Here is a 25,962-nt window from a genome sequence, read left to right as displayed (position 1 = left end):
TAAGAGTACCCCACTTCTAACTTATTATTTCTTGCTTACGCCTTATGCTGCGTATATATAAATATGAAACCAATATATTTTGTGCTCTGTACATGTCTTTGATTTTTGTCCAAGTTGGAGACAGAAATGTTGCTGAACATTTAATGGCCATTGAAGACTGTTTTCCATATTACTTGAAGTAGCTGAAGTGCTTTGTCATTATGATCAGAATGGAGACATTATATCACGACGTAGGTTATTAGAGGGCATCAGAGTGGGATGTTCAACTGTTACAATGGTTTTTCGTAGTCAAACTACTCGAAGGTGTCGGCAACTAATTTGACACTAGGAGTGGATGTAAGGCATAGTGGGTAAAATGGTTTGAAAAAGTGTCAATTTTTCTCCGTTTTTTGACCATTACGCATGAAAAATGGGTCATTTAGAACGAATTTTTCCACCATCATGTCTCTTTGGCTGTTATTTTAAAAATTCATAGTTTTACAAATTTATTGTAAAATATTTAGAAGAATTCAGACCGGTCAAGGAATCCAGATTTGCGAGTTCAAAATACGTGAAGGAGAAGGCAACTACCCGATAACATTTGATCTGTACTTTACGCCGAATTAGCATTTAGCTTATCTATAGTGTTACTTCGCCACAAATATGTCTGGAAAACAAATTTTTGACTCTCGATAGCTGATGATTTATCTTGGATTTCTTTAATTTCAGTCCTAGCTTTTCCCTTCCTTTTTAGTGGGAGTATTTCCGACAGGAGCCAAAAGACTTTGTCCAAACTTGCGCGTAGTACCCAGGGTCTTCACTTAAGGCAACGTGGGATATTAATATGGAGGTTTATAGTTTAATGCACGAAGGTGTTGTTATGGCCACAAAAATGGTGGCCAAATCAAAGACGACCGTGGAAACTGTGGTGCAAAGTGCGTTCAACTACCGGTTCACTACACAGCCTCCTTCTTCTTCTTCTGCTCCTCGATTCTGACTCTCCCTTTGATCTCTCTCCCGCTTTAACCTTAATGAGTAGGAATGAAGACGATATGTCGAATTCACGCAAGAAGGAGAAGGTCACCATTTAGTGGTGGCGCATACTGTGAATGTGGTTGGAATTCATGAATGTCGCCTCGCTTACAAATCCAACTCCATGGAGAAACGTGTATCTTGAAGGGAAGTTTCAAACACTATGCAATGCTCCGCAGAGAGTGGATCATTCATCCTCAGCATCTTTTTGCAGTATCATTTTCCTAAATTACGATAGGAAATTGGGCTATCATGCTCCCACCCATTGTGTGCGGAGACAGATAGGGAGCACTTTTGAAGGCTGCTTTGTTTCATTGAAATTCAGTATTACTCATTTAATGATAAATTTGCAGAAACCGTGTCAATCTCTTTGTAATGCGCTTTTGCAAATTCCGGCATTCATAGTAGAAGTCCTCTTTTTGTAAAGACGAAGTTCGACAGCAAGCCAACAATAGCAGAACTGATTATCATTATACCCAAATTTGACTACAGATGACATCAACGTAGCACGGAAGTGATTCAGGATAGGGGAAATTTAGCATATGTGACAAGAGTATGACAACATAAGATATGGGGACTGAAGAGTTCGTGTAGCCACGTTTACGGCAGATCCGGCATCAACCTCTAGAGGGCGACTGCGATTAGTGGTGTAAGGAATATAAGCGCCTCTGATAGGTTTGGGAGCTATTAAGCCCAAGTAAGCTCAAGTCAGTTAGCATTGTTCTTAAGTGTACAATGCATTAGATCTTAAAATATGATTTCTTACAACATTTTCAGCTGATGTTGTAATGACAACTCACCGCTGTTGAATAACATGGTTACATCAACACGGAGTTAGCAGTACTCCAAAGAAGATCAGCTAAATTTGACTTTTAATTCCCAAGTCTGTGTTCTCCACAGCTCCTTTGCCCTTTTAAAGAAAAAGGCTACGTGCATATAATACTTTGATTGCTTGTCTAACTCTTGGTTTTGGTAACAGATCATTCGGGGACTTCGCCGTTTCATCTCCCCCGGGCAAGCGGGCCTCTGGACAATACCAGTAGCCCCATCCCTTCTGCATGTCGACAGTCCTCGACATTGTCGAGTATTATGAGTATTATGTCTTTTATGGCAGTGGAAAGCTAACCCTATCCTAAAGGACAACTTCACCTTAGCGTTACCGAAAAAGCGCATATGATGCGTGTGGGGGAATGTGTTGCAACGCCTGGTAGAAGGCTTGAAAGTGCTGTCTACTTTTTGGCACTCACCTCAGTCCCGTGTTCGGCAGGGATGATATTAGCAACTGAAGCAACACTAGTCATGGCAGTGAGCTACCTGAAAATGTTCATTACGGAGGTGACTACGGTAAATGCATAGGGATAGTAAAGATGTGAACACCCCATGCCTCCTCCATCTCTCCACTAGATGGACAGAACCCGGATGGATATGGCTGAGCAGCCCTGACGTGAGAACAAAGTGGCAAGGAGGAATAGATTCGAACCCTCACCCCCAATGGAACTATGGTAAACTTCTTCCTTTTAGGCCAGTATGCGCTACAACCAGGACATTCCCTCCTATCTCCATGACAGTTACCATACAGGACGAAACTTCAGACCCAGTAGAATTCCGAAGAGAAAACAGTAGAGGTGTGATCATGCATCTTCTCGGATGCATGGACATTCGACGACTGGTACGGTTAGTTCGTGGGTGATCTTGCAGCACCGCTTATGTTGTGATGGCTGACGCGGAAGGCTGACCAAGAGCAATTGCGGGGACGATGCTCATATAGGAAGGTGCTGTGTGATGCCGTGTCTATTTTTTTTTTGACTCTCGGTTTTAATAACGGGCCACTTGGGGACTCCGAAATTGTACATCCTCTGGACCACGCCAATGGCCCCAATCCCTTCTATACGTCGACTTCCTTTTCTGGGGGGAAGTCTTGGTGCGCTGTGTATGAATCATGTTAAGTACTGATTGAGGGTGTTCTAGTTTGAAGTGCTATGAAATTTTTGTTCGTTTTTTCCATTAGCCTAATCTTTTTCGGCCGAACCGAATAATTGTTAAAAAGAAGCCAGTTATACGTAAGAATTGCTAATAATTACAAAGAAATAGAGGAATATGGCCCAAAGCTTCTTAAATACACTCTTATTATTTTTATTACATTCTGGGTTACCATAACTGATTCCAACACGTACGATTTGTGTTAATTCATTAAACGCTTTTCTTTACATGTTTGTATAATCATTTGCTATTTTAATTAACTGTATAAGTTGCACTTCCGCTCTGCAGCATGGCCCTCTGACTACGGCTGTAGCCGCCCGGCCCTTTTGTATGTTAGTGATAAATCATCCACCGTACTGGTTTGGATTTTTACGGCTTCAGCAAAAGCTCGAAGCGCTAATATTTACTATAGGCACAACCAGAGGACTATGCTAGATGAGCAGATGTACAAGTTACGAGCTTCTTGAGCCCGTGTGAACACTCCGCTTAAAAAGAAGTCGAAACACTACGATATTTTTGGCCTTCTTGAGTCCCAACTGATACACATGCTCAACCCCTAAACAGAAAGACTATTGCTAGACTGCTTAACTGAAACCAAGCCTAGAACGAATAAGCGTTCTGCACGGTAAAAAGACATTTTAAAGACTGAAATTTCAAACCGCGGATTTGGACACTTCAGTGCCATATATATTGGGACAAGCCTTAACCCTATCGTATGTTAAGGGGGATTATTGGGATATAAAAATAACTTATATTGCTTGGGAGGGCGTCAAAATAGTTCCAAGCGTTTTCTTTCTCTGCTATGGCACGACTGATTCCGTATTCACTGGTCTTAACTTCCCCATTGTTTATGTGTGACACAATGGATAAACATTGCATGTATTTATGCATCAACTTGGATGTTAGTAGTCCTTATATATTAGATCCTTTAAAAATTATTTATTCGAGTGAAAAATTTCTTTACCAAATTTAAGTGCTTTTGAAATAAAATTGGCCTCTTAAAATGTACAATGGAGAGTAATATGGGGAAATATAGATATGCAAAGGCCAGTGGAGCGAGTGCCATATCAGCCACCCTACGTAGTTGTCTAAGCAACCGCAGCACTTAAGTACTGTTGTAATATATCTTGCTGTTCAGAATTGCCTCTGTTTTATTATTAGTGCTGTTCATGACCCACCCGGTCATTAAACGCCTGTGCTAGTCATCGCATTCCAGTGGGCTGAAAAGAAACCTCACAGAAGAAATAAATGGAAATGGTCAACATCGTGATGGCTCCGCATTTCAGGAGTAGAGGTGCGCCCTACGGATTTGGACAAAATTTCGACACCACATTCCCTCATAGACAAAATCACCTGGAATTGGGATGAATGGCAGATTCCTTTATTTTGAGCTCGACACTATGGTTAGTTCTGAAATTAAACCTACACTAAGGGAAGACCTATGAGACTCCGAGATTAACCAAAAATATTCGGTGAGTATTAAAAGATTAGCAAAAGGCAAAAAGGAAAAGAAATCAAGACTTCTTTACCCCGTTTTATAATCGAGATCTCGGAAAGTCTAAAGTAATTTAAGGAGGGCCATTTTGGGCTATTTTTTGTTTCTATTAGCTGAACAAAAATGAGACAGACGACGATGCAGTATTGAGATGAAAACTTTGCACCAAATAGGCCTGGATGCATAAAATTAGCTCCGTGAAAGGATTCTGCTGTAATCTAAATGATTCTACGAATAGTAATTAGCATACGAAGTGCAGTTGCTGCGACATGTTGGACTCCATCTAGTATTACAAAACGCATGTCTGTCATGCAGTCTACAGAGAGGACCTAAATATGTGTCCATCGAGTGTAATGGTGGATGCAGGTGACTTCGAGCCTTAGTAGATGCAAACTTACGACCTCCATTCAGGGCTCGTGACTGGGTAGTGTAGCACCGCCAACACTGTGATGAATGGGGCACCAGAATGACCACTAGAAAAGCCTAAAACAAGACACACAATAAAGGAATGTTGTGTAATTTAACCAGTGCGGGCCTTTAATCTGCGAAGGTTGGGTGGTGATCCTGACGTCATAGTACCTCGTTTATGGTGTGTGTGTTAACAGCTTGCTACCTATTTCGCACATTTTTGCTAAAGTCCTAGCCAGGATCGTACAATTCTTACAGCCGTAAGAGAGTACTGGGACAACCCATTGTAAAAACAACGCGTGGTATTAAGGGTTACCATGGCTACTGCCCAAACCGTGTCAAACTTCTATAAAAAGAGCAAATTAGATGTTTAGCTTCTATTTGGTTTTAATGCATTGGATTTTTACCAAAAATTGTTGCACTTCGGCTTAGGTCGAATTTACTAATTTAATCCAGAAAAGCAGTAAATGTGGGATTTCCCTGTCGAGATTTAGCCAATATTGAATAATCCAATGTTGGTAAAAGCTTTCCGAGGCGGCTTTCATCTAATGGAATATTAGAATCATAGTTAAGAAATTCAGTTCTCCACAACGCAGCATCCACGCCACTTCCAAAGTTGGATCAAAGACATAGAACCTCCATGACTTCCTTGAAGACAAAAGAAGACATAATACTAGGGCAGAATATGAATCTCAGACTTACAGTAGGTCATGGAGCTACTGGTACGGCCCGGAGGCCAAGTCGCTTGGTGGAGGTTCAATGGCGCAGCTCCCCAGTGGCCCGTAACCCAACCGAAAGTTAAGCAAACAGTTAAGGTATTACAGGCTCTGAAAAATTAGCAATTGTGGAAAACTAGATTGTCCATCCATCCAGAAAATTTATACTCCTTTTATTTTACCGTGGTAAGATTATATGACTGAGTATTTTTGGGCTTTACTCACCGATACTACTATGTGGACCGTTTTGTTTCCCACTCTTCCGGTTGTAATTCTGTGGTTAAACAGTGAAAGGGTAACTAGAGTGATAGCATAACAAGATATGTTGAATGGTCTTTAATAGTTGTGAAAAACATCTTTACTGTCATTGACGCTTTGGGGAAGGTTTCCAACTAGGTGGCTTGGCTGTTTACAGCGCTTCAAAGGTCACAAAGGGTAGGTGTCTGGTCTTTATGGCTGAAAGCGTATCATCATAGTAGTAAAGAATAGGCGAAAATAATTCGAAGTCGCCAATACAAATTCTTGTGATGCAAGTAGTCATAAAAATGTGAGCCAAAACTGAGGAGGTTTTTTTTAATTCTCGATTTTAAAATGAGCAATTGAGGGGCTCCACCATTGTACCTCCATCTGGCTGCCTAGCCTCCAGATTTGGCAGTGATGAAATGCAAACATGAGGGTCAAAAAAATCAGGCAGAGGTGAAGACCAAATCTGGCTTCCAACAAAAAGCGACTCCTGTGTAAAAAGAAACGTAGTAACTAGTATCCCAGTTCTGTACAATACTTGTCACATGAGCCATATAAAGGAAGGTACCAGTATACCACATCGAAATCTCCTAATCTCAGTGATGTATTTTGGCCCATTCTTGATGCTTAAGTTTTTCAAACGGTTGAGAAAACAGTACAATAACAATACAGACTGCGAATCAAAAGAATGTGAACCGGTCTGCGTATCGGTGTCACTGTGTCTGTTCCGCTGTCCAGCACTGCAAAAGCTGCCAACGACAATGTGAGTCATGTGGCTTCTTTGGGGACATCTGAGGCCCTGCCCTATAGAAATTTTTAACTTATTTCTAATCCCGTTAGCAAAATTTGGGTTTCTTAAAACAGATGCATCCGATTATAGTACAACAGCTTTCAGCCCTTCTGTCATAGCTACAAATCAAGGATAATGTACATATTGAAATTGTTTTGACGTTGGAACTTGTCTTCTATTTTAAAATTTTAACAGCACTGTTCACTAGTTGTATTCTTGACTCGCAAAGCGCATTACTCGGTTCTGTCAATAGTAGCCTTTACTGTGTTGATTCCCCAAAGCGAATAAATCAGAAATAAAATCACATTCTCACTCATCTTTGGTTTAGTGAAGTTACCTCAAAAATTAATACCAACTCGAAGTATGTAGTTCAAGTAGCCTTGATACGTTTCATCGATGATGCAAGATTAAACCCGATCAACTTGAGGACTGAGGGATCCAAAAGCGCTCCCTTTGACGGCCCCACTAATACTGTGAATTCTTCATACTGAGGCACAATTTGCAAGCTTTGCATTTGACCATAAGGAGAGTATTCCTAGACTGTTTATTTCCAGTTTTATCAGCAACGGTGATTGCTATATAAGGAGTTCGCCCGATTCGTGCCGATAGCATTTATGTCTATTTTTTTTACACAACTAGTCGAATCGAGAAAGAATCTACCAGGTAGCGGAATAAAGGCGAAGTGAAAAGAAATTCTGCCTTACTGCATTTGCATCCTCCAAAGTCATGGTAAAATGTTAATATCATTAAACATTTAGTATGCTCTTAAATTTACCAATGTTTGCAATTCTGTAGCATCTCCGATTTTCTCCGACGTCGTATTAAGCCAAGATAGTAGGACAGAAGACATATGGCCAAATCATAGAATAGTTTTGAGGCTACTGGCATAATCCTAAGGCCATGCATTCGAGCAGAAGTACAACCCGCGAAGACTGAAGCGTCTCCGCAGTTCAATACAGTTAAACAAAGCATCGATGTACCACACAGCCGCCTTATGCTTTTGATTGTTTCCCAACCAGGATGACGAGGCCAAAAGGCAGAGCTTCACCAGGCTACTGATCGCATCTGTACCTCCTTACCATTTTGCTGTCACTTCTGTGCCGTCTGGACATCTATCTACCAGGATACCGTTCGGATAGTAACGACGTGAAGATGTCACTCGTTTCCGCAATTGTCATCATACAGGTGCTGTAGACAGCTCCATAATGGAGTTTTTCGAGTGGTTGGTGTCATTTTTTAACCTTCTTTTAAGTAACTACACATGCTAAGGTTTGATATTCAGCCATAGACTTCAGGATAGTTGCACTTTTCGATGGGGCTCGCTCGCCGCTGCCATCAATGCAGCGTCGCGAGTGTTTTTCAAGGTCGTGGCAGACCCAAGTGCCGATAAAGTACAGAAGAGGTGAAGATACAGTAGCATGGTCCAAGGACCATGCCGTAGAGCGAAAGCACGACTGGCTAAAATTAAAGCACCCCTAAAATTCAACAAAGCAAAGTATCTATTCACTACAGTTCTAATAATAAAAGCGCCTTAAAAACTATCCAAAAATGGCAGTTTACGAAATGAACCCTGATATCAAAAAAAACAACGAAGTTTGTAGTTTCAGTTGAAATGATATTTTGACTAAAAGACACGCCACAGAGAGAGGCAAAAAGTTGCAATAAAATCGGCACTCCTTTGTAGCTTCAAATGTAATTGTTTGTTTAACTCTTAAGTTTGGTAAGAGGTCAATTAGGGGTTCTGCTATTGTACCCTCGTGGTATGGCCTGGCCTCCGGGCCAGGCCAGTATTCCCAAACCCTTTGTGCGTCTTCAAGGAAGTTTCGGGATGCTGCATTGGGAAGCAAATCCTATCTTAGAGGACAACTTTCCCGATTTCTACTGATGGGTGATAAGCCTTAGCGGTGTGGAAGCGCACATGCTGCGGATGGGAGAATCTGTAACGATTCCTAACTGAAGGTTTGCTAATGACGTCGGCACCTACCCAAGTTCCGTGTTCTGCACAAATGTCATTAACAAATGAAACGACACTAGCCGTTAACCATCTGGAGAAGTGTGTTAAAAGATGTCTACAGTACCTGTATAAAGATACCACCTATATGAGCACACAATACCTCCACACCCCTCTACCAGCTGGATAGAACCTATATAGATATGACCAGGCAGCAATGAAGTGAGAAAAAAGTGGCAAAGAGGAGCAGGCACAAAACCCTGCTCCAAAGGAACCATGTTAAACCCTGGCCTTTGTTACACAACTCTGCTTTTAGGCCTGTGTTCCTACGACTAGCAATGAACACATGCCACGACCAGCACGTTCCCTCAATCTCCAAATCCAGTTCTCATGAAGGGGGAAACTGCAGATCCGGTGAAATTGTTAGGACGGATCGGTGACCTTGTGGTCAGGCATCTTCTCGGTTGCAAGGGAATTGGATGACTGCCATGATTGACTTGTGGATATTTCTAGACATCGCCGATTACGTCGTGATGGCAGGCCCGAGAGGAGGAAAGAGGAGGAAATACGTAATACTTTGGTTATTTAACTCTCGGTTTTGGTAACAGGCCACTCGGAGGCACCGCCATTGTACTTTCGCTGGGTAGACTGGCCTCTGAACCACGCCAGTGGCCCCAAGTCCTACCGCACAAGTGTCATGTCTTCCTTCGTCTTTAAGGAAGTCTGAAGGCACTGCATAAGTCATTTTAAAGTAAATTTTACCACTCAAGTTTTCCAGTCTTAGCGGATGTTACTTACGTCTTGGTAGCACAGCGAGAAGGCAAAGCCATAGCCTCTCGGTCTCCACTCACGTCGATAAACTTTCTCCCCTTGTGGTTCGGTGTATGCCGCCTCCAGCAAAGATTTGACACGCTACGAATTTCTGTCAATCAGTGATCAAGTGTACGAACACGATCATTGACATCCTTCTACCTGAACTAACCTCAGACCCTCAAACGTCCAAAAAATAATTCACATTCTACCATTTCATCTCTACTGTAAGCTTAAAAACTTTAACAAGATATTCACGAAGGTTTTTAGATTTTAGGAGTATCTTCGTTAAAAATTGTGTACAATTTCTGTAAGTGATGATAAAAGAGCTAGCACATCTGAAAGAAAATCAGGTCAACAAGATGTCAGCATTTCAAGATTGAACTCGCACATCAAATCAGAGGACATGAATTGATACTAGGATGAAAATAAGCACAACTTCACATTTAACTGGTAAAGTCAATTTTCCGGCGCCTAAAATTTCATTCTGTTTAGTACAGCTGAATTGGCGTTCGTAGCAAACAACTGACCAAGTTGGTTAGAACAGCGTAAAGCCCTCACATTCGAACACATCCTTACATTGAAACAACGCAGAATACCAGTTCTTTTTACAACTTGACAGCGCTACCGGCGCCACACGTGACATTTTTTTGCTATCAGTCTAATAGTAACCGCACCAAGTTGTACCGGAAGCAGATTGGCCGGGCCCCAAACAATAAGGGGAAAGATTGTTGCTACCCAGATGCAGGAGGATTACTAAACCCGTTTTTAGCTGTTTATCAGCATAACCCAGCAAGATGATTACCTGACATCAAATTCATTTAAAAACTGTACGCTCCCCTTGGAATCCCCTAATAAATGAGGCCGCGAAAATGAGAAGCTTGTCCATCAGCCACTTTTACTTAATCTCCGAATATAAACACAGAAAAAATATTAGGCAGATGTAGAATCTGGAAAGTGGAATGAAAAGGCAAGTGAAGGAAAGAGAAAAAGTTCGGGAGTTTCAAACAGCCCAGAGGTGAGGAAGGTGGAGCGAAAGGTAAAGATGGGGCAAAAATTTCGGATCAAAATTGTGTAAAATGCAAGCATACATACACATTGTTGAGGACCAAAATGCAGGGAAGACGGAAGAAGGAGGCTCGCAGGGGAGAAGGGAGTTGTGAGCTGATCACTCCAGTCGTACCATTGATTGAGTGAAGTACGCCTCCAAAACGCTCTTGGCGCCGTCAGTCAACTTGGTTCGCAATTGGGCAGAAATCTACAATGAAACGAAATTGCTACTCATAAAAGCAATAAGTAGGAGGGGTAGTGGGGAGGAAGGCAGATCAATCACCTTGCTGGGATAACGTCGAGATAGGGTCTCTAGACTCTTCGCAAAGTGAACCCGCGGATCCACGACACCGGGGCAAAGATTGGGCATCTTCGGCGTGGCAAATACCAATGTAAAGGAGGCTGGAAATTGTGAAAAGGAAATAAATAGTAAAGTTAGCACGGAAGCCTGCCCCAGATCGAAAAAGGGAGGGATCAGGATGGCAAGCGAGCATGCCTTCAACAACCACAATCTTATGATTGCGCCTCAGGGAATACTGAGCATGAGAATACAGGGGCACTTTCAGTGATTATAAAGATAAATTGTAAGTCATTAAAAGTTACGATATCAACTTAATTTAGTTCAGCAATGCTGTGGGTAAGCTTCAAGGCAGTTCCGCCCTTGACGCTCATTCAACCGTTTTACAGGGATCGCCTGTAACGTATAACGATACAGCGAAACTCGCCAAAGCACGACAAAACCAGATATTTTCAGATTCGTTAAACGAAACCCATTGGCCGGAAAAGTTGATGACTCGAGGGACGAAAATTAATGATTGGGGAACTCTCAAAACCGATGCCCACATAAGTAAAAAAAAAATACAATTCGTGGGTCATACTTGGCAAATGTGTCAGTACTAATAACATTTCAGTAGGTTTAAACAATAAGATAAAGACTTAAAAAAGACCACAGTGAGCTTCGTAGCATAGCAGAATGTCTGTACTCCACCTGTCAGAAAGCAGGTAGATCAAACAAGGACTCACCAAAAAAGCGCAAAACACAAAAGTAAAATATTTGATAACAATCGAACCTAAATATTCGGAAGACTTACCCGAATCTCCAGCAACATCAGTGAATCGTTCGTCTGAAAAGACCGGAGTGGAGGTGTTAGTAGCCGCAGAGGTGGCAGCAGCAACAGCGGCGTCAGCCGCAAGTTGTCCGCACCTCGCCGGTCCCGCGGCCAGCCCAGCAAGAATAGCTTGAACAAGTGGTATCCAGGCGTCCGCGTGGTAGGATGTGGAGGGTGCGGAGGCGATGGCATCAGTGGGATTGCAGATCGCCTCTGCCTGAGTGCACAAAGTGGTGAGACCCACACTCACCACGCGCCACTCCTCGCGGGCCAGATGGGAGAAGCTGGAAGAGGAGAGGCTGGCGTAGCCGCTATCCGCACCCTTTGTTGCCAAATTGGCATGCGCATCCCCCGCATTGCTGTGAGCTGAAGTGAAGGTGGAAGATGAGGTGGTTTCAAGCTAAGCTACACTTTTTCCTGAGGAGAAATTCATCATTACAGTGAAGGCCTGATAGAGCTTGAAAGTCAGCGACTGGGATGGTTATTCGATAGAGGCAGGCGGTGGAATAAAAAGTATCATATTAAATGGGGGTGAATGTAATCGCTTCTCCTTTGATTTGGGTAAAAATATCACAAAAAAATAATTCACCGGTGATGACTAAAGCTGCAAATTCATAACAGAGGGCTATCAAGATCACGACAATTGTCGGCAGAAGCACCGGCCTTAATTTCTATATAAGAGACAAAAATGCCAATAAAATAGCCAAAGAATGCAGACGTATAGCAGGAGCCATAGCAAGGTTGGCCGCCAATCGTATTCCTAAAAGTAAGCTACTAATAAAGGGGAATATGGAAAAACGACGGAATGTGGCTGTAATATGTCACTCCTCGCAGGTAAAGAAAAAGGAAAAACGACTGAATCAGAGTGAAATTTGTCATAGAATACTGCAGTTGCCTTTTGAGATACCTGAGATCATACTGCCACGATGGAGCTTTGCTCATGTCTATTCTATCACTAGATGCTCACTTTTTTTAGTAAAAGCCCACTCCCCCGTTAGCTTGCCGCAAGACCTCATAGAAAGACCCCAAGTCTAGCACATCTACTGAATTTAGGAATTAAACCCGAGTCGTTTAAAATACCTTTTAGCAAAAGCTATGCTGTAAGGGTTCCCATTCTACTACCAAGAGAGGAAATGTGGGAAACCTTCATTATTAAAAGGCGAAATTCATAAATTTTAAGCATTTAAAGGCAACTTTTTGTTCACAGAACGCACCAGTGAGGACAAACGTGGGATTGATCAGCCCCACGGGTAAAGAGATGGCCAATTCGGCGTGAGGAAGGATGACCTTCGCGAGGACTTTGGAGAATATCCTATTCTGCACCTGGTCCATAATTCTTACCAGATCATTGGCACCAAATATGAGGACAAAGTACGCCAGGAAAGCGGTCAAACCTGTCAATGCATACAGAATTCGACTAAGTGTGATGAATGATTGAGATGGCTTGGATAAAAATTTGCTAAACGCCCGCAGTTGAAATGATTTAACATCATCGTAACAAAAAGCAGTTTTTATGACAACTAATTGAACCACGAGGTTTTGCCGCCTTTACAGCACTAAACGTTTTACGCCCATCGGTCGGCAAAGGGGCCTGAAAAGCAAAGAACCTACGAATGGCATTATTTGTAAATTATGAGTACAATGAAAAGTTGTCCTTTGAAATAAGCGAAAGCAAAGATTGATTGCATCTGGGTGCCCCATGTAATACCCCGCTGGAAGCTTACTGCGGGAAGGCGTAGATTCCACAAGCGAAATCGGAAGATCAATGCCATGTATATACCTAAGCAACTAACATAGATCAATAAAAAGGGCCAAAAAATTACTTTCAGCACGACTTCAATCCTTCCTTTTAGTAGGTGATTAGATATAAAATATATCATTAAGAAGTCGAAAGCCACAAAACCCAAATAGGGTGTTAAGAGGGCCTCATTGACGAAACTTGTTGGAAACGTTAAAATCCAGTCTAGATCTAGCAATATTTAATATCAATCTATAGAGGCCTTAAGTTGATAACGCGATAGCAAACAAATTCCACACGGCGCTGGTGAAACAGCATCACAGAGACAGATGAAACGTGACACGGTGTACTTTGGATGAAAGTCTTAGCACGGTTGGCACAGTTAAGCTCCAAAACATTATCACATAAAAAGGCAAATATTTTAATGAAAAAGTTAATCGAGTCAGACTGTGATATTCTTTTGAACCCTTAAAGTGAATATAAAGCAATGCCATTGTTCGAAAATTTGCATCAAAATAGTTAATTTTTACTGCACAAAAAGTTTCAGAGCTAACTTCAGTATCACAAGCTTAAATGAGAATATCTGTCCAATCGCGTAAATAGCAGCCAATCACAAATCGTGGAAGCCTGTGGCTAGCTCAATCAATGAACAGGAAAAGAAATGCACAAAAGAAGGCAATGTGAAATCACATCGCATGAACTTTTCCGTCTTAGCGGTTTGAAGACGTTGGAAAATGCAAATGAAGATTTGCGGGAGGAAGGGCTCCAGAAAGGTTCGCGGAAAGGCAAGCAGAAAGGCGGAGATGATTGTGAAGGCATAAACGTCGTTGGTTTTGGAGGTCAGGAGTCGCTGATACACACCAAGTATAGCATCCATCTACAAGGGGATAGATTACTATGTTTTGGGACTTCGAAATTAAACTCACCTTATTAGTTGCCAGAACAGCTTCCATATTGTGCAGAAGGTAGGCCTGCATGAGACGTGCAAGTGACATGACAGCACCCTGTGTTTCCCAGAGGGGAGGGACTAGGAGACGCGGCAGAAGGGCCTGATAGGCCACATTCGGAGTAGGTAAAGATGTCGGTTGTGGCTCTGCCTCCAAGCCTGCCATCTTCCTCTTCTGTGAGCACAACTCACGCACATTGGAACCCAGAGGATATTGCTCCAGCATCACTGCGAGCAGTTGGAAGACGTAAGGGAACAGTTCTATGGGGAAAGAGAACAGGACGGGAAATATTAGATGTACAAATTTCATTAGCCGTATTAAATTTAAGCTTTGATTTAACAGCACTACCCGCCGGCCCGGCTATGAAAGCTTAGGATCATATAAAATGAAGCCTTTGCATAATGAAATCGCATGATTTCGCCTATGCAAACAAAAGATTGCTGACACAACAGTTATGTGCTAAAAATACGTACAGAGAACAGCAAGGGTGCCATATATTTAATATCGGCTAAACTTGTCGAAATGGATACAGGGTTCCCAAAAAACTTTGCAAATGGCGTCATGAATCGGATAAGGTGAATGTAAAATCGCACTGGTCAGAACTCAAAAGGTAGATGACTGATTTATGAGTTAGATAGCTAAAAAAATTCATAGATAATGAAGTAACCGAAACCAAAGCTACGAAACGATAAATAATTCACAAACAGCAAGAGAATACTGAAAAAGACACGTAGTTTTGATTCGTCTACAGGCAGTAATTTTCTATGAGACAGATAAGGGTAAAAAGTTGAATTATGTCATGGATTGTGAACCAGTACACTTCCTCAGGAGCCAGGTTTAAAAACCCATGAATTGCGGCGCGTCATATTATTCTTGAAATTCACGCCATAAAGGCACATAACTAATTCATTAGGAATGCATATTTCAAATTTAAGTAAAAGGCGAACTGAAGAAAATTAATGCCGTTCTTCAACACAAATCCACGTAAATAAGGAATCAATGCACCAGCAAAAGCATTTGAGAATATAGACAAGGCGTTTTGAGGGTACGGCCAGATAAAACGTAAGATGTCTGCCGAGTGTTTGAAAAGTCCCCTCAGGAGGAATTGCGACTAAAATGGCCTACCAATGCGAAGGATAGACGCCAAAACAAAAGGTTGAGAATTGAATGACAGTAAATAGAAAACAACTGCATCATAAATGCATGCATTCACGTTAAACTATAGCATGTTTTGACGCATGCAGAACCACAAGTAAAACCCCACCGCATGAGCTAAACAAGCATTGACAAGCGACATATCCTTAAAAAGATAACCCCACACAGTGAGACAGGTCCAAAATAGAAAGACCAACAGTATCTGTTTGCCCTCCAGCTAAAGTTTGACAGTACAGCAACTTCAGATCGTCGAGTTATCAATCGGGCAATGAAAAAAAATGGAGCAGAAGGCAACTTCTGATGGACAACGCTTGTCCGATCAATTCCAACCAGAATAAACAACATTGCTCAAGCTCCCGAGTAAATATGAACATAATACAAAATGCATTGACCACTGACCAAATCCAGAAAAAAAGGGGTGACTCACCTGTGATATCTTGTTGGAGAATCTCCTGGAAAATCATGAAGAGGGCCGATTCAAAGTGCGCAATAGAAGAGGGATCTGCAGCACACGTCAGCCGTACACAAAGACAGAGCGACTCGAAGAGGAAGTGATTGAACTGCGGCTTGGAAGGATTCTAAGGCCAGAACAAAGCAGTAAAAAGAGAGGATGAAAGATAGGTATGATCTAAAGTGGTAGGAGACTCGACGCCTTTTAACACCCACATGGGGATACTAAGGTAATACGAGTGTTGCTTTTGAAATGAAGACATTCAATGTATAGACATGCGTAGGCTAACAACGCTTCACAACAAAATCCCACTTTCAGAGAAAAATAAAGGCTAGATTACATAAGAAAACGTTTCGGCTACGTGCCGAGATAATTTAGGAAAAGTTTTTAAAGAAATTTTAGAAAGAATATGTTCTTGCCGCGAGCACAAAGAGAGCTAAACCACTGAAATTTACTTAGCAGACTTTTCAAGCGATGCACATGAATTGGTGAAGTGTTTTCACTGTGTTGCAGAGACTTCTACAATCACCTAGGTAAATCAAGGATGCACTGCCTTACACTTCTTGAATACATTAGTAGAAAACACTTAAATCCGTTGAATCGAGATGCGAATACCATTTTTCAATGACGAAACGAACCGCTTTACATTCTACCACTTGGAAATCAAGAACAAGCTTCAAAGTAGTTTCAGGAATACTCAAGAGTATTTTAACTATAGCATTCATGAAAACTTAAGTAATCTTATTTATTGACTGAATAAGCACACTTGGCAACAGAAAAGATGAAATCGCACAAACAACACACCTTGATCATCTGACCCAGTCGTGTGACAAGAGCGGTAACAAGCGAGTTCATGGAGGGTAAACATCGGTCCTCCAGGCAACTGCAGATTCGAAGGAGGGCTGGAAGGACGAGGTTAAAATGAGCATCGCTAATCACAATCTTACAATCGAACGATTGGAGGAGGCAACCTACCTCGCATGAGATAGACGCTCTCACACGACGCAGGTCTAGAAAGCGCTTCGAGACAGCGTTGAATGAGAACCTCGGGGTTAATTACATCGGATTTGTTGATCCTACAAGATGAACGGCGCGCTACTTATAACCGTTAAAAGAAGTGGCACTGTATACAAGTTTGCCATGTGCTACTTTAAAGGTAATGTAGGCAGAGTAATGCGGAAGGACTCACAAAGGCGTGAGAATGGGACGATCTGGGATGGTCATGAGCAGGAATTTTTCGAGAAGAACGGCAGCATAGCTGTGAACAACAACGGAGGACGCGGTGAGGAAGTTGGGCACAAGATTGAAGAGATTCAGGATTGCCGCGGAGGGCAAGATGCCGCGGAAGGTGATGGCATAACGCAGACAGTCCGCTTTTATCACTGGCAGTTGATCGACTGGAAGGAAAAAAAACGCGGAATATCACACTAGATTGGATATTAATTAGCTCATTAATTGCCAATGAGAATCAGTCTTAAATAAACGAGCATTTAACATGATGACTAGAACTGTGCAATACTGCCATGCAGAACTACTAGATTATGAACGAGAGAAATAATACCTCCATCGGTTTCCAGGACGCTGAAATTAAGCCAGGTGAACTGCTGAGGAATGGTGAAGCTTGCAACAATGTAGCAAGGGGAAGTGAAACGCGAAAGTAGATCCATAAAGCTACACTTTGCTCCATAAAATGATTTCGTTTTTAAATGCACAATCTTAACTGTGACTCAAGAACTGTGTAAATGGGCCTCTGACTTTCGATTCGCAAAAATGGAACGAGACGTACAGCTGCTGCGATGGAGAGTGTCGCATGACCACGCCTGATTTACGAGTGGCTAAGATGCATTCAAATATCATGAATGGGCTGAAGGAAAGGAAGATTCAGGAAAGTACCTAGGACGACGCCCAAAAAAAATGGGCCGCGTAAAAATGACATCTGACTACGCGAATCTTTCAGTTTTTGTAAATTGGGTTATCACGCATGTGTCAGGGCGTACTGCTTGTATTACCCAGGCTAAGACGCCTAGCCCCTCTCTATGATGACAACAAACCTAATTACATCCGCACAGATGACTCGAGTGTTATATATTGTTTTCGCACAAAACGGGAAAGCCAATGGTAATTCATAAAGTGGTGAGCTCGAGATAAATAATCACATAATCAAAATACAAGAACGGCATTTCAAAGGGGAAAAAGAGGCTGTAGGCTGTCACATACCATTGGGATTTTGCAGCTCTGGAAGGACGTGGGTCTCAAAGAAATTTGGGATGTCCACCAGTCTCGAGGAGGAAGTGACACCAAACTTCAAAACAACGATAATAAATGCATTATACAGAAAAATCACACCTTCTCCTTACATGAATAATCCGCTCACTTTTTCCGTTTTGCCCTTAGCAGCCAGAGAAGTGACAAGGAGGAGGGCAGAGTCCTTGCTACTCCAACCTGTCATAGGCACGCTTCTGTTTCCAGCTACACTGTTGCTATTACTGTTGGTCGTTATGGCTGAGACGGCGTTAGCGTACTCCGTCAACAAGTGGTTTATGTAGCGTGCAAAGTTGTCGATAACAGGACCCTCGAAGGCTTCGCACAGAGCGTAGACCAAGTTGCAGGCCGATCGACGACGCGTGTGGGCGTCGGAACCCTCCAAATCTCGGCGGATATACTCCTCAGGGGAATCTTCAAACATCTCTTCGTCGTTAGCTACATAAAGAGGGCAGTACGTTTAACAAAGTATCAACAATACGGTTTGACTGCAACACTAAGTTGCCTGTACACTCGAGAGATAGGAAAAGAAACCACTGGAAAAGCCTGGTAATCTGATGAGGCACGATAGCTTACTTTTGTGCCGTGACGGCTATGATGATAATGAACTGGCTTAAATATACATTGTACTGGCTCAAAGTGCTTCAGTATTGTTTTAACGGTAATCGCATCAACCCGCCGTGCAACCAACGGCTGAGAGGCCAATGTACTTCCTCCCAACCATGCAACGAAGCAAAAATTAGCGGTTTAGAGGGTGACAGAAAAACCAAGCTATTTAGGGATTTGTTACGATAATTTCCCACGAAATCCATGAGGTTGAAATCATCAGAACTCTTTCACTCGTAAAAATAACCTCGTTGCCAATTCGCAGTTAGTTTGAAGGCGTCATTGAAGCTGGGTAATTTTCAGAGCTAAAATCTCAAGATGAGACGGAGGTTAACACACCCGTGATTGATTAACGAACCATGAATGCAGTGGAGCACTCTTTAGTCAAATAGTCACACTCGACCGCATAGATAAAACGAGAAGTTCTCCGAAATAGTTTAATGGTTACTTGATTTCAGTCGAATCAAACTTTAAATCTAGGTCACGCTTAGGCTCAGCTACTCATCAAAGGATCGCTAGAGGGTGGATCACCTTTAAGATAAACAATCGCCTGCCAGATTGAATTTTCTTGTCACTAGCCAATGTTTGATAAATTCATTATTCACAACACTAATCTGTTAATGTGTTTAACTATTTACAATATAAGGAGTTCATAACTTAGCCAACTCAAAAACATTTATGCATGGGCAGCCTGACGAATACATCAAGTTGATGGGCACGAAGAGAAACCAAAATATACGCTCGAAACGGGTAAAAGGCACGGTGCAGCCGCTGGTTTACAACTTGGCTCAGCTTATTACAACCAAATCTCTAACAAGGTTGGATCATCTCTGATATTAAAGTACCCTATAAAAAATAGAGTTTTCAGCGAAAGACAGCCGATCAATTTACCAGTATTGCAATATCGTAACCCACGCTAACCGTAGCACATGATCATCGACGTGCTAAGACCTTCTTGAAGCATTGAGAAAACATTCAAAACCATTAACGCCGACTTCTGGCTTATCCATGACTTAACAGGCAGATAAATTAAAAGACAAACTAGCACACGCACGTGAAATGATGAAAACGAAGTGAGTTTATCGGAAATTTATAGTCGGATTCTAATTCGCCTAACCCAGCTTTTCGAAATGTCAACTTGTTGGGGTTTAGGTTGATTGTGGCCTCATCAAGCTCCACCAAGCTGTGTACTAGATATCTATTCGGCAAAATAATACATCTGAGAAAATCTGGTGAAAACTTTCGAAGAATTTACGACTAAGGAAATACAAAAATCACCAATTTACGCACCACCGCCCGGAAGTCAAATCTTTCTACGATTATGTCTACCATCTTCCGAACCATCAACAAACTGTGAATTTAACTCTGATTGCATGACAGAAAAAAACTGAGAAAATTAGAATGGATCCTAAGTTTATCAAACTAAGTGCGGGCTGGAAATAGGGAAGGGGCAAACAGCTAGATTGTTTCAGAGCTGATTGCATTGACAACTTCCTTGATATAGTACAAAAATGTAACAACAGATGCATCAAATCTTACAGCTGTTTCGCGATGAAGCTCGATCACCGACCGGTACTAAGAAGACCATTAGTGATACTCCTGTTAGATATGCCTTTTGACCGTCGATATGTCGAACTACTTACATTCAAAAACATCAACACGAATCTTCAACTTTTTCATACTCTTAGCCGACAAATCAAGAGCCAAATACGCATTTGGAAGTGATGAAGCATTCACAAAGGCAAAACACCGGAAAAGAGAAAAACCCCCAAACCCAAGAATTTAAGGGCAACAAAATTTTGAGATGAAATACACGTACTCGAGAGCTGGATGTTGGGCAAAACGATGAGTTCGCAAAGCTTTTGTAAGGTCTCCGGAACCTCAAAAAGGGCCCTGTGCTGGGGACGCGAGACAACCGAGCTGAGAAAATCCAGCGCATTACCGATGAGCTAACGAGAAGGCAAGCGCCAATAACATTACAAGCCACGAGTAGATGTAGTCGAAAAGGAAGGCGAGAAGTGAATCCCAGACCTACCGTGTCATACTTGGGATCCTGTGTGTTCTTCATAGAAATGAGCATCTCCCAGACATCCTTCACAAACTCGGAGAGGTAGTTAGTGAAATCGGAGGCATATTTGGTGGCGTAGAGAGTGATATTGTCGCAAACCTGAGATTTCACTTGTTCCACTAAGGTACCTGCCGACGAGGTGTCCCCTATGGCATCAGCGGTGGCTGCAGAGGAGTTAATTAACTCCGTGATTTGTGGGTCGAGATGGAGGAGTTGGTGGAAGACTCCCATCCACTGACCCATGCTATCCTCAAAGAATTCCGGCAAATCCTACCGCAAGAGACACGAAGGCATGCAACTTAGTGCGTAGTTCGGTTTGTACATAGCAGACATCGCTGAAAGGCTAGGCGTTTTGTTGTTGCAATAGTGGACTACTTATGCTCGATAGTGCTAAGCGACAGAAAAAAAGGTATCCTCGAAACAGTAACAAATAACATGAATTCATCATAATGTTCTGCAGTAAGTGACCCTCCAGACCATCATGATCAGCTCAAGTTATTTTTCGATACTTTAACTGACGAAAACGACAGAAAGCAGTGATTCCATTCAACTGGAGATCTTGAAATCTATTTCCATACCCGCTTTCTTCGTGTCGATAGGGACCTGTTCATCGAAACCTGTACAATTAACTATGAAATCCACAACAAATAATTAAAAAAGGTCTCGTTTATCTATAGGTTAATAACAGAAGTAGAGCCGCTTTTGAAAGCGAAGTGCGTATTCGTGAGAAGAGGGGGGAATAACATGCCTGACAGTTGAGACTGAGAAAAATCTTGCAGACGAGAAGCAGTGCATGCATAATGGGGACCAACTGACTGCCGTTAGTCGAACGATTGGGACCAACAACCAAATTCATGAGATTCTGAAACAAAGTAAGATCAAGTGTTCACATTTTTACCAGTGAAAGACGGTAAAAGCGAAATAAGAACTAAATGGAGCATCGATAAGGGGTGGTATCAGTTAAAAATGTTAGACATTTCAAATCAACATACCAAAGTCAGGGTGGTCAAGGGTCCAGCAAATTGGCCAATAACGAGCTTCATTTCCAAAAATAGCTCATTGGAACGCATTTCGTGCCGATAACTACAGAATAAAGCGGCCAATAACGGAAAATCCCACAGTAGGAGATCGATGAAAGCAAACCCTACTTCGGAGAGGACTCAAAGCCACAACTTTTATGCAAAATCAAAGAGAAGCAATGATATTACAAGAAGAATAACATAAGGGTCAATGTACCAGAGTTACGAGAGTTCAACAAATACACACTGCCAAATGAAACTAGCATCCCCCGAGTAGAATGTAAACTAACCGTTTAAAAAGCGAATGAGCTGTGTAGAGAAGACCTTGAACACTATCAAGCTCAGTACCAAGTTGAGTGATCCGCTGAATGATATCAGGAAGTAAACTAGGCCAGCGCGCGGGAAAATCTTCACGACCAATAAGACCAATGGCTTCGGAGAGCATGTGCTGGCTGGCTCCTGTGCTAGTCAGCATTGCATTGATCAACTGAGCCTTCAGTTGTTCGCGATCAGCATCTGGGATTAGGTTGTCTGATTCCGCTTCCTAAGAAAACGTAATTTAAAGGTGCTCATTAGACACAGAGATCCAAACTCGCAAAAACATACAGTTTTCCAGTAACGTTTGATGAAATTTTTGAGGGTTGTGGCAGCAGAAAGTCGAATAGTCTTCGGCTGAGAGGGATCTTGAAGAAGGACAAGGAGACAGACGGAATACCCGGGTTGGTGTTCCATTGACTTTAGTACATTTTCCGCCCGTCTACGTTCCCCGAATAGTGGAGACAATGTTCTCGCTAATGTCTGCGCTAGTTCATTACAATGAGCCAATTCCATTTTAAATGCACGAGACCAGACAATAGTTCGAGAAAACACCAGCACAAACGCAGATGTGCACGAAGTTAAACTGTTTAACCTCACTGTTGATTGGCCGTTGCATTTAAAGATGTAAAACCTGGTACAATTTACAGCGTATTGCAGTTTTGCCTTTTTCTCTAGCTTGTTCATATTGATTTCTGTACAGCTATTTTTGTTTATCCAGAGGAAAAATTTTTTGGAACATTTGAGAACAATGAATTGAGTTTTTTAGGTTAGATATGCAGAGATGAATTTTAAATGAACTGTGTGGAGGCTATTGCTCCATTTAATGATCCAAATGACTTGCTATCCCTGGGATATCATTTTGAGGCATCTAGAAATCAAGGTATTGGAGTAGTTAAATTGAGGTGCTTTATTGTATGCTGTGGAAGTATAATGTAATGCTCATGTTGTTTTAATGTACCTTTCAGGGAGGAGGCGGTCAGGAAATACGAATCTCGTGACAGCATCGTCCTCCTTCGTACCTAGTGACTGGTGTTTCCCCCCTTCTTAAATATTGTTGTAGCGTCCTGTGACTCCCTGAAGACGAACGAAGACACAATACTTGGGCAGAATATATATTCAGCACAGAGAAGGTGGCTGGACTATTGGCGGGGCCCAAAAGGCCAGCCCACCCAGCGAGGTACGAGGGGGCTAATTCAAAGTACAAAAGTGGCGCCTCACCAATACCGAGGGATAAATCACTATCGTATTACGGTTGTACTTTCCTCTTGATCTTTTCCTATTTTATAAATATGGCCAAATTGAATCAACCGGGCTCTTCTAAGAACGCTAGGAACAGGGAAGTGGAGACTGATGAGTCTCGCCGTACAATAACGATACATTCTGGATTTCTTAGTTTTTGAAGTTTACTTCCTAATAGAATCGCTAAGTACAATGTGCTGCGAACAGCCTAAATCCAATTCGCCGTTTTTGACCTTTCTTCTCTCTGCTTTTGCTAAAAATTAGTCCAATTGTGCCCAGATTTTCAAATGCATTTTAATTACTACTATCAGCTTTTACCAAGCAATTCTCAAAATATAGCAGTCAGATAGCGCTCCAATTTTTTCATGAAGACGAAAGAAGGCATAATAGTAGGAAAATATAGTAGTGGTGTACAGAAGGGACAAGCCACTTTCAGTCCTTCTGTTGGGGACCATCACAGATTCGCCCATCCACAGCACCTGCAAATTTAGAATTCCAAAAGACAGTGTGTATAAAGAGTCGTTTTACTTCTACCTTAAATACTTTGGCGCTACGTAGAAAATTTATTGCTTTTCGAACAACATATAAGAAAACCTTCTGTTAAGGTAGTGAAAGCAAACTATATGCCAGCTGCGCTTGTGCACACACACTTCAGAATAATCTAAACAAAGTCCTGGGATTATGACTAGACTAGAACTCTTGCTGATTATCCCATTATAATAAATGGTACATGGTCTCCGGTCAGCACTGCTTCGCAAGGAGTCAAAGAAATTGGACACATTATTTGTACTGATGGACGATGCGACTTTAAGTCCGATTCAGTAATTAATTCGCTTAAAACTTCTAGTCAATCAAATGGGGATCGCAACAAGACTTCCCAATTTGCTCAGTGTAAAACTATTGCTAGAGTAAAAAACCCGAAGTTTAGATGTAGCGACAAGCAATACATGCGGGAGCATAAAGGTACAATGCTGTACCTAGCAGACAATAAATATGCGCCAAAAGTCTTGCCTATGTGCAGCTCACAATGATAAACTGTGTTGATGATCCTTGATGAAATGAGTGGTTATAGGGGTATTGCCAACGATAATTTACGGTAGTGCGAGTCATATTAGCAAATGAAAAGACAAAGTTTATGGAAAGCAGATTTTTGGCTTGAGTATCGAGTGACCTTCCTTAAAAGGCAGTAAGGCGGGTGACAGGTAGGGGACGTGGCGAGCTATAGACCGAAAGTCTATAGCTGAAGGTCGCCTCCCAGAACTACTAGCTCATAGTCAGTCTGCCAATAGATCGGTCGGACGAAGCACCGCTTGATCTTACCCCGCAATGCTCACCGTCTCTTTCATGCCATTAAATCCATGCATTTAACTTCTTCAGTCTAATGAGACTTTTCAATGGCTAAGGTAGTGCTTCCAGAGTCAATCTTAGCAAGGAGGAAACCTTTTGTGGGATTCAAAAAAAAAGTTTTATTTGGTAGAATTCGCAAAAATGCTGCGATGATAACTGCTCTGATAGAATACAGAGTGATCGTGTCCCACAGGTGGATTACTATTTCTGCTCGGACCTTCAATGTGAGGGATAGATTAACAACTGGACAGGTAGGCTGATATCTTGGAAGGAAATCGGATAATGTAGAAAAAAAGAGCATCCATTGTATTGCTGAGTTTCAATGTGGGAATAGTTAGGAAGAGGACTGTATTGGGATCTGATGCATGGCTAGAATGATACAGAAGTGGACGGCTGGAAGTGCAGAAAGAGGCAGGATAGCTAGTCAAGTAGGAAAATTAACAGAAGATTCCATGACTAGTTGAGTGGATCGGGAGACAAAAGGTGGTGTGGATGGGTGGCTCGATCTATTGCTCGCAGTGGAATTGGCTTTCCTTCCTGAAGCAGCACTTGATTGGCCTCCAATTGCAATTGGATGCAAATGAAGTCACACCTCTATAGACGTATCATAACTACGAAAATCGCGTCCAACATTGTACAAATAAGATTAGCTTAGCTCACAGATAGATATTCGTAGTACTGTGAATGCAATCCACGCCGTTTACTGTTTCATCACTTCCTACTTTACTGATCCAGCCCCTTCATGTGCTGTAAATTCGTGGAAAATTTCACTTAAAAAAACTTAGATGATCTGTAGTTGAAATTTTCCACCTTTACGAAGTAGCAGTAGCAGTTTCGGGAGATGGAAATTGAGATAATTCACATCCTTGCGAATTTTGAGACCATTTCACACCCTCCTCTCTTCAAAGGCAAAATTTAGGCATCTAACGCGGCAAATAAAGTGGAACCTTGTAAATGTAATTCCAAATCCCTCCATCATCATTGTCAAGATGGAACAACTTTTGGAAACGCAAATAAATTGTGTTGAGTAGTTGTTCGTCAGAGTTTTTTTGTTACGCTATAAGCGGGAAAACAATTAGGTGGATGAATGAATTTTCTGTGTAATATTTGATTTTCTAAAACCACCCAATACCTAACTGATACTAAAACGTATTTTCTCTGATATTTCATAAATGCGAATTGTTCGACTGTTGTTCATGTTGATTGGCACTTGTTGTAACGTTTCATGACTCCCTGAAGTCGAAAGAAG

General features: G+C 41.9%; 1 protein-coding gene across 1 annotated transcript; it reads right to left on the bottom strand. All coding sequences in view use genetic code 11, as the record gives it.

Annotated features, from left to right (window-relative positions):
• Positions 1-10,572: 10,572 nt before the first annotated feature.
• Positions 10,573-22,640, bottom strand: EGR_05606 (Exportin-2; the record flags this gene model as incomplete). Its single annotated transcript, XM_024494855.1, has 18 exons — positions 10,573-10,662; positions 10,738-10,856; positions 11,546-11,929; positions 12,778-12,957; positions 13,953-14,178; positions 14,228-14,508; positions 15,831-15,981; positions 16,659-16,756; positions 16,830-16,930; positions 17,044-17,251; positions 18,072-18,156; positions 18,229-18,554; positions 20,542-20,671; positions 20,758-21,060; positions 21,572-21,652; positions 21,783-21,873; positions 22,100-22,353; positions 22,416-22,640. The coding sequence occupies 18 exons, from the start codon at positions 22,638-22,640 to the stop codon at positions 10,573-10,575; spliced, it is 3,333 nt and encodes a 1,110-aa protein (XP_024350775.1).
• Positions 22,641-25,962: the final 3,322 nt, after the last annotated feature.

Source organism: Echinococcus granulosus, assembly GCF_000524195.1.
Source record: "Echinococcus granulosus chromosome Unknown EG_S00042, whole genome shotgun sequence".
Classification (NCBI taxonomy): domain Eukaryota; kingdom Metazoa; phylum Platyhelminthes; class Cestoda; order Cyclophyllidea; family Taeniidae; genus Echinococcus; species Echinococcus granulosus.
The sequence above is the reverse complement of the archived record's forward strand: the minus strand, read 5'-3'. Positions and strand labels throughout refer to the sequence as shown.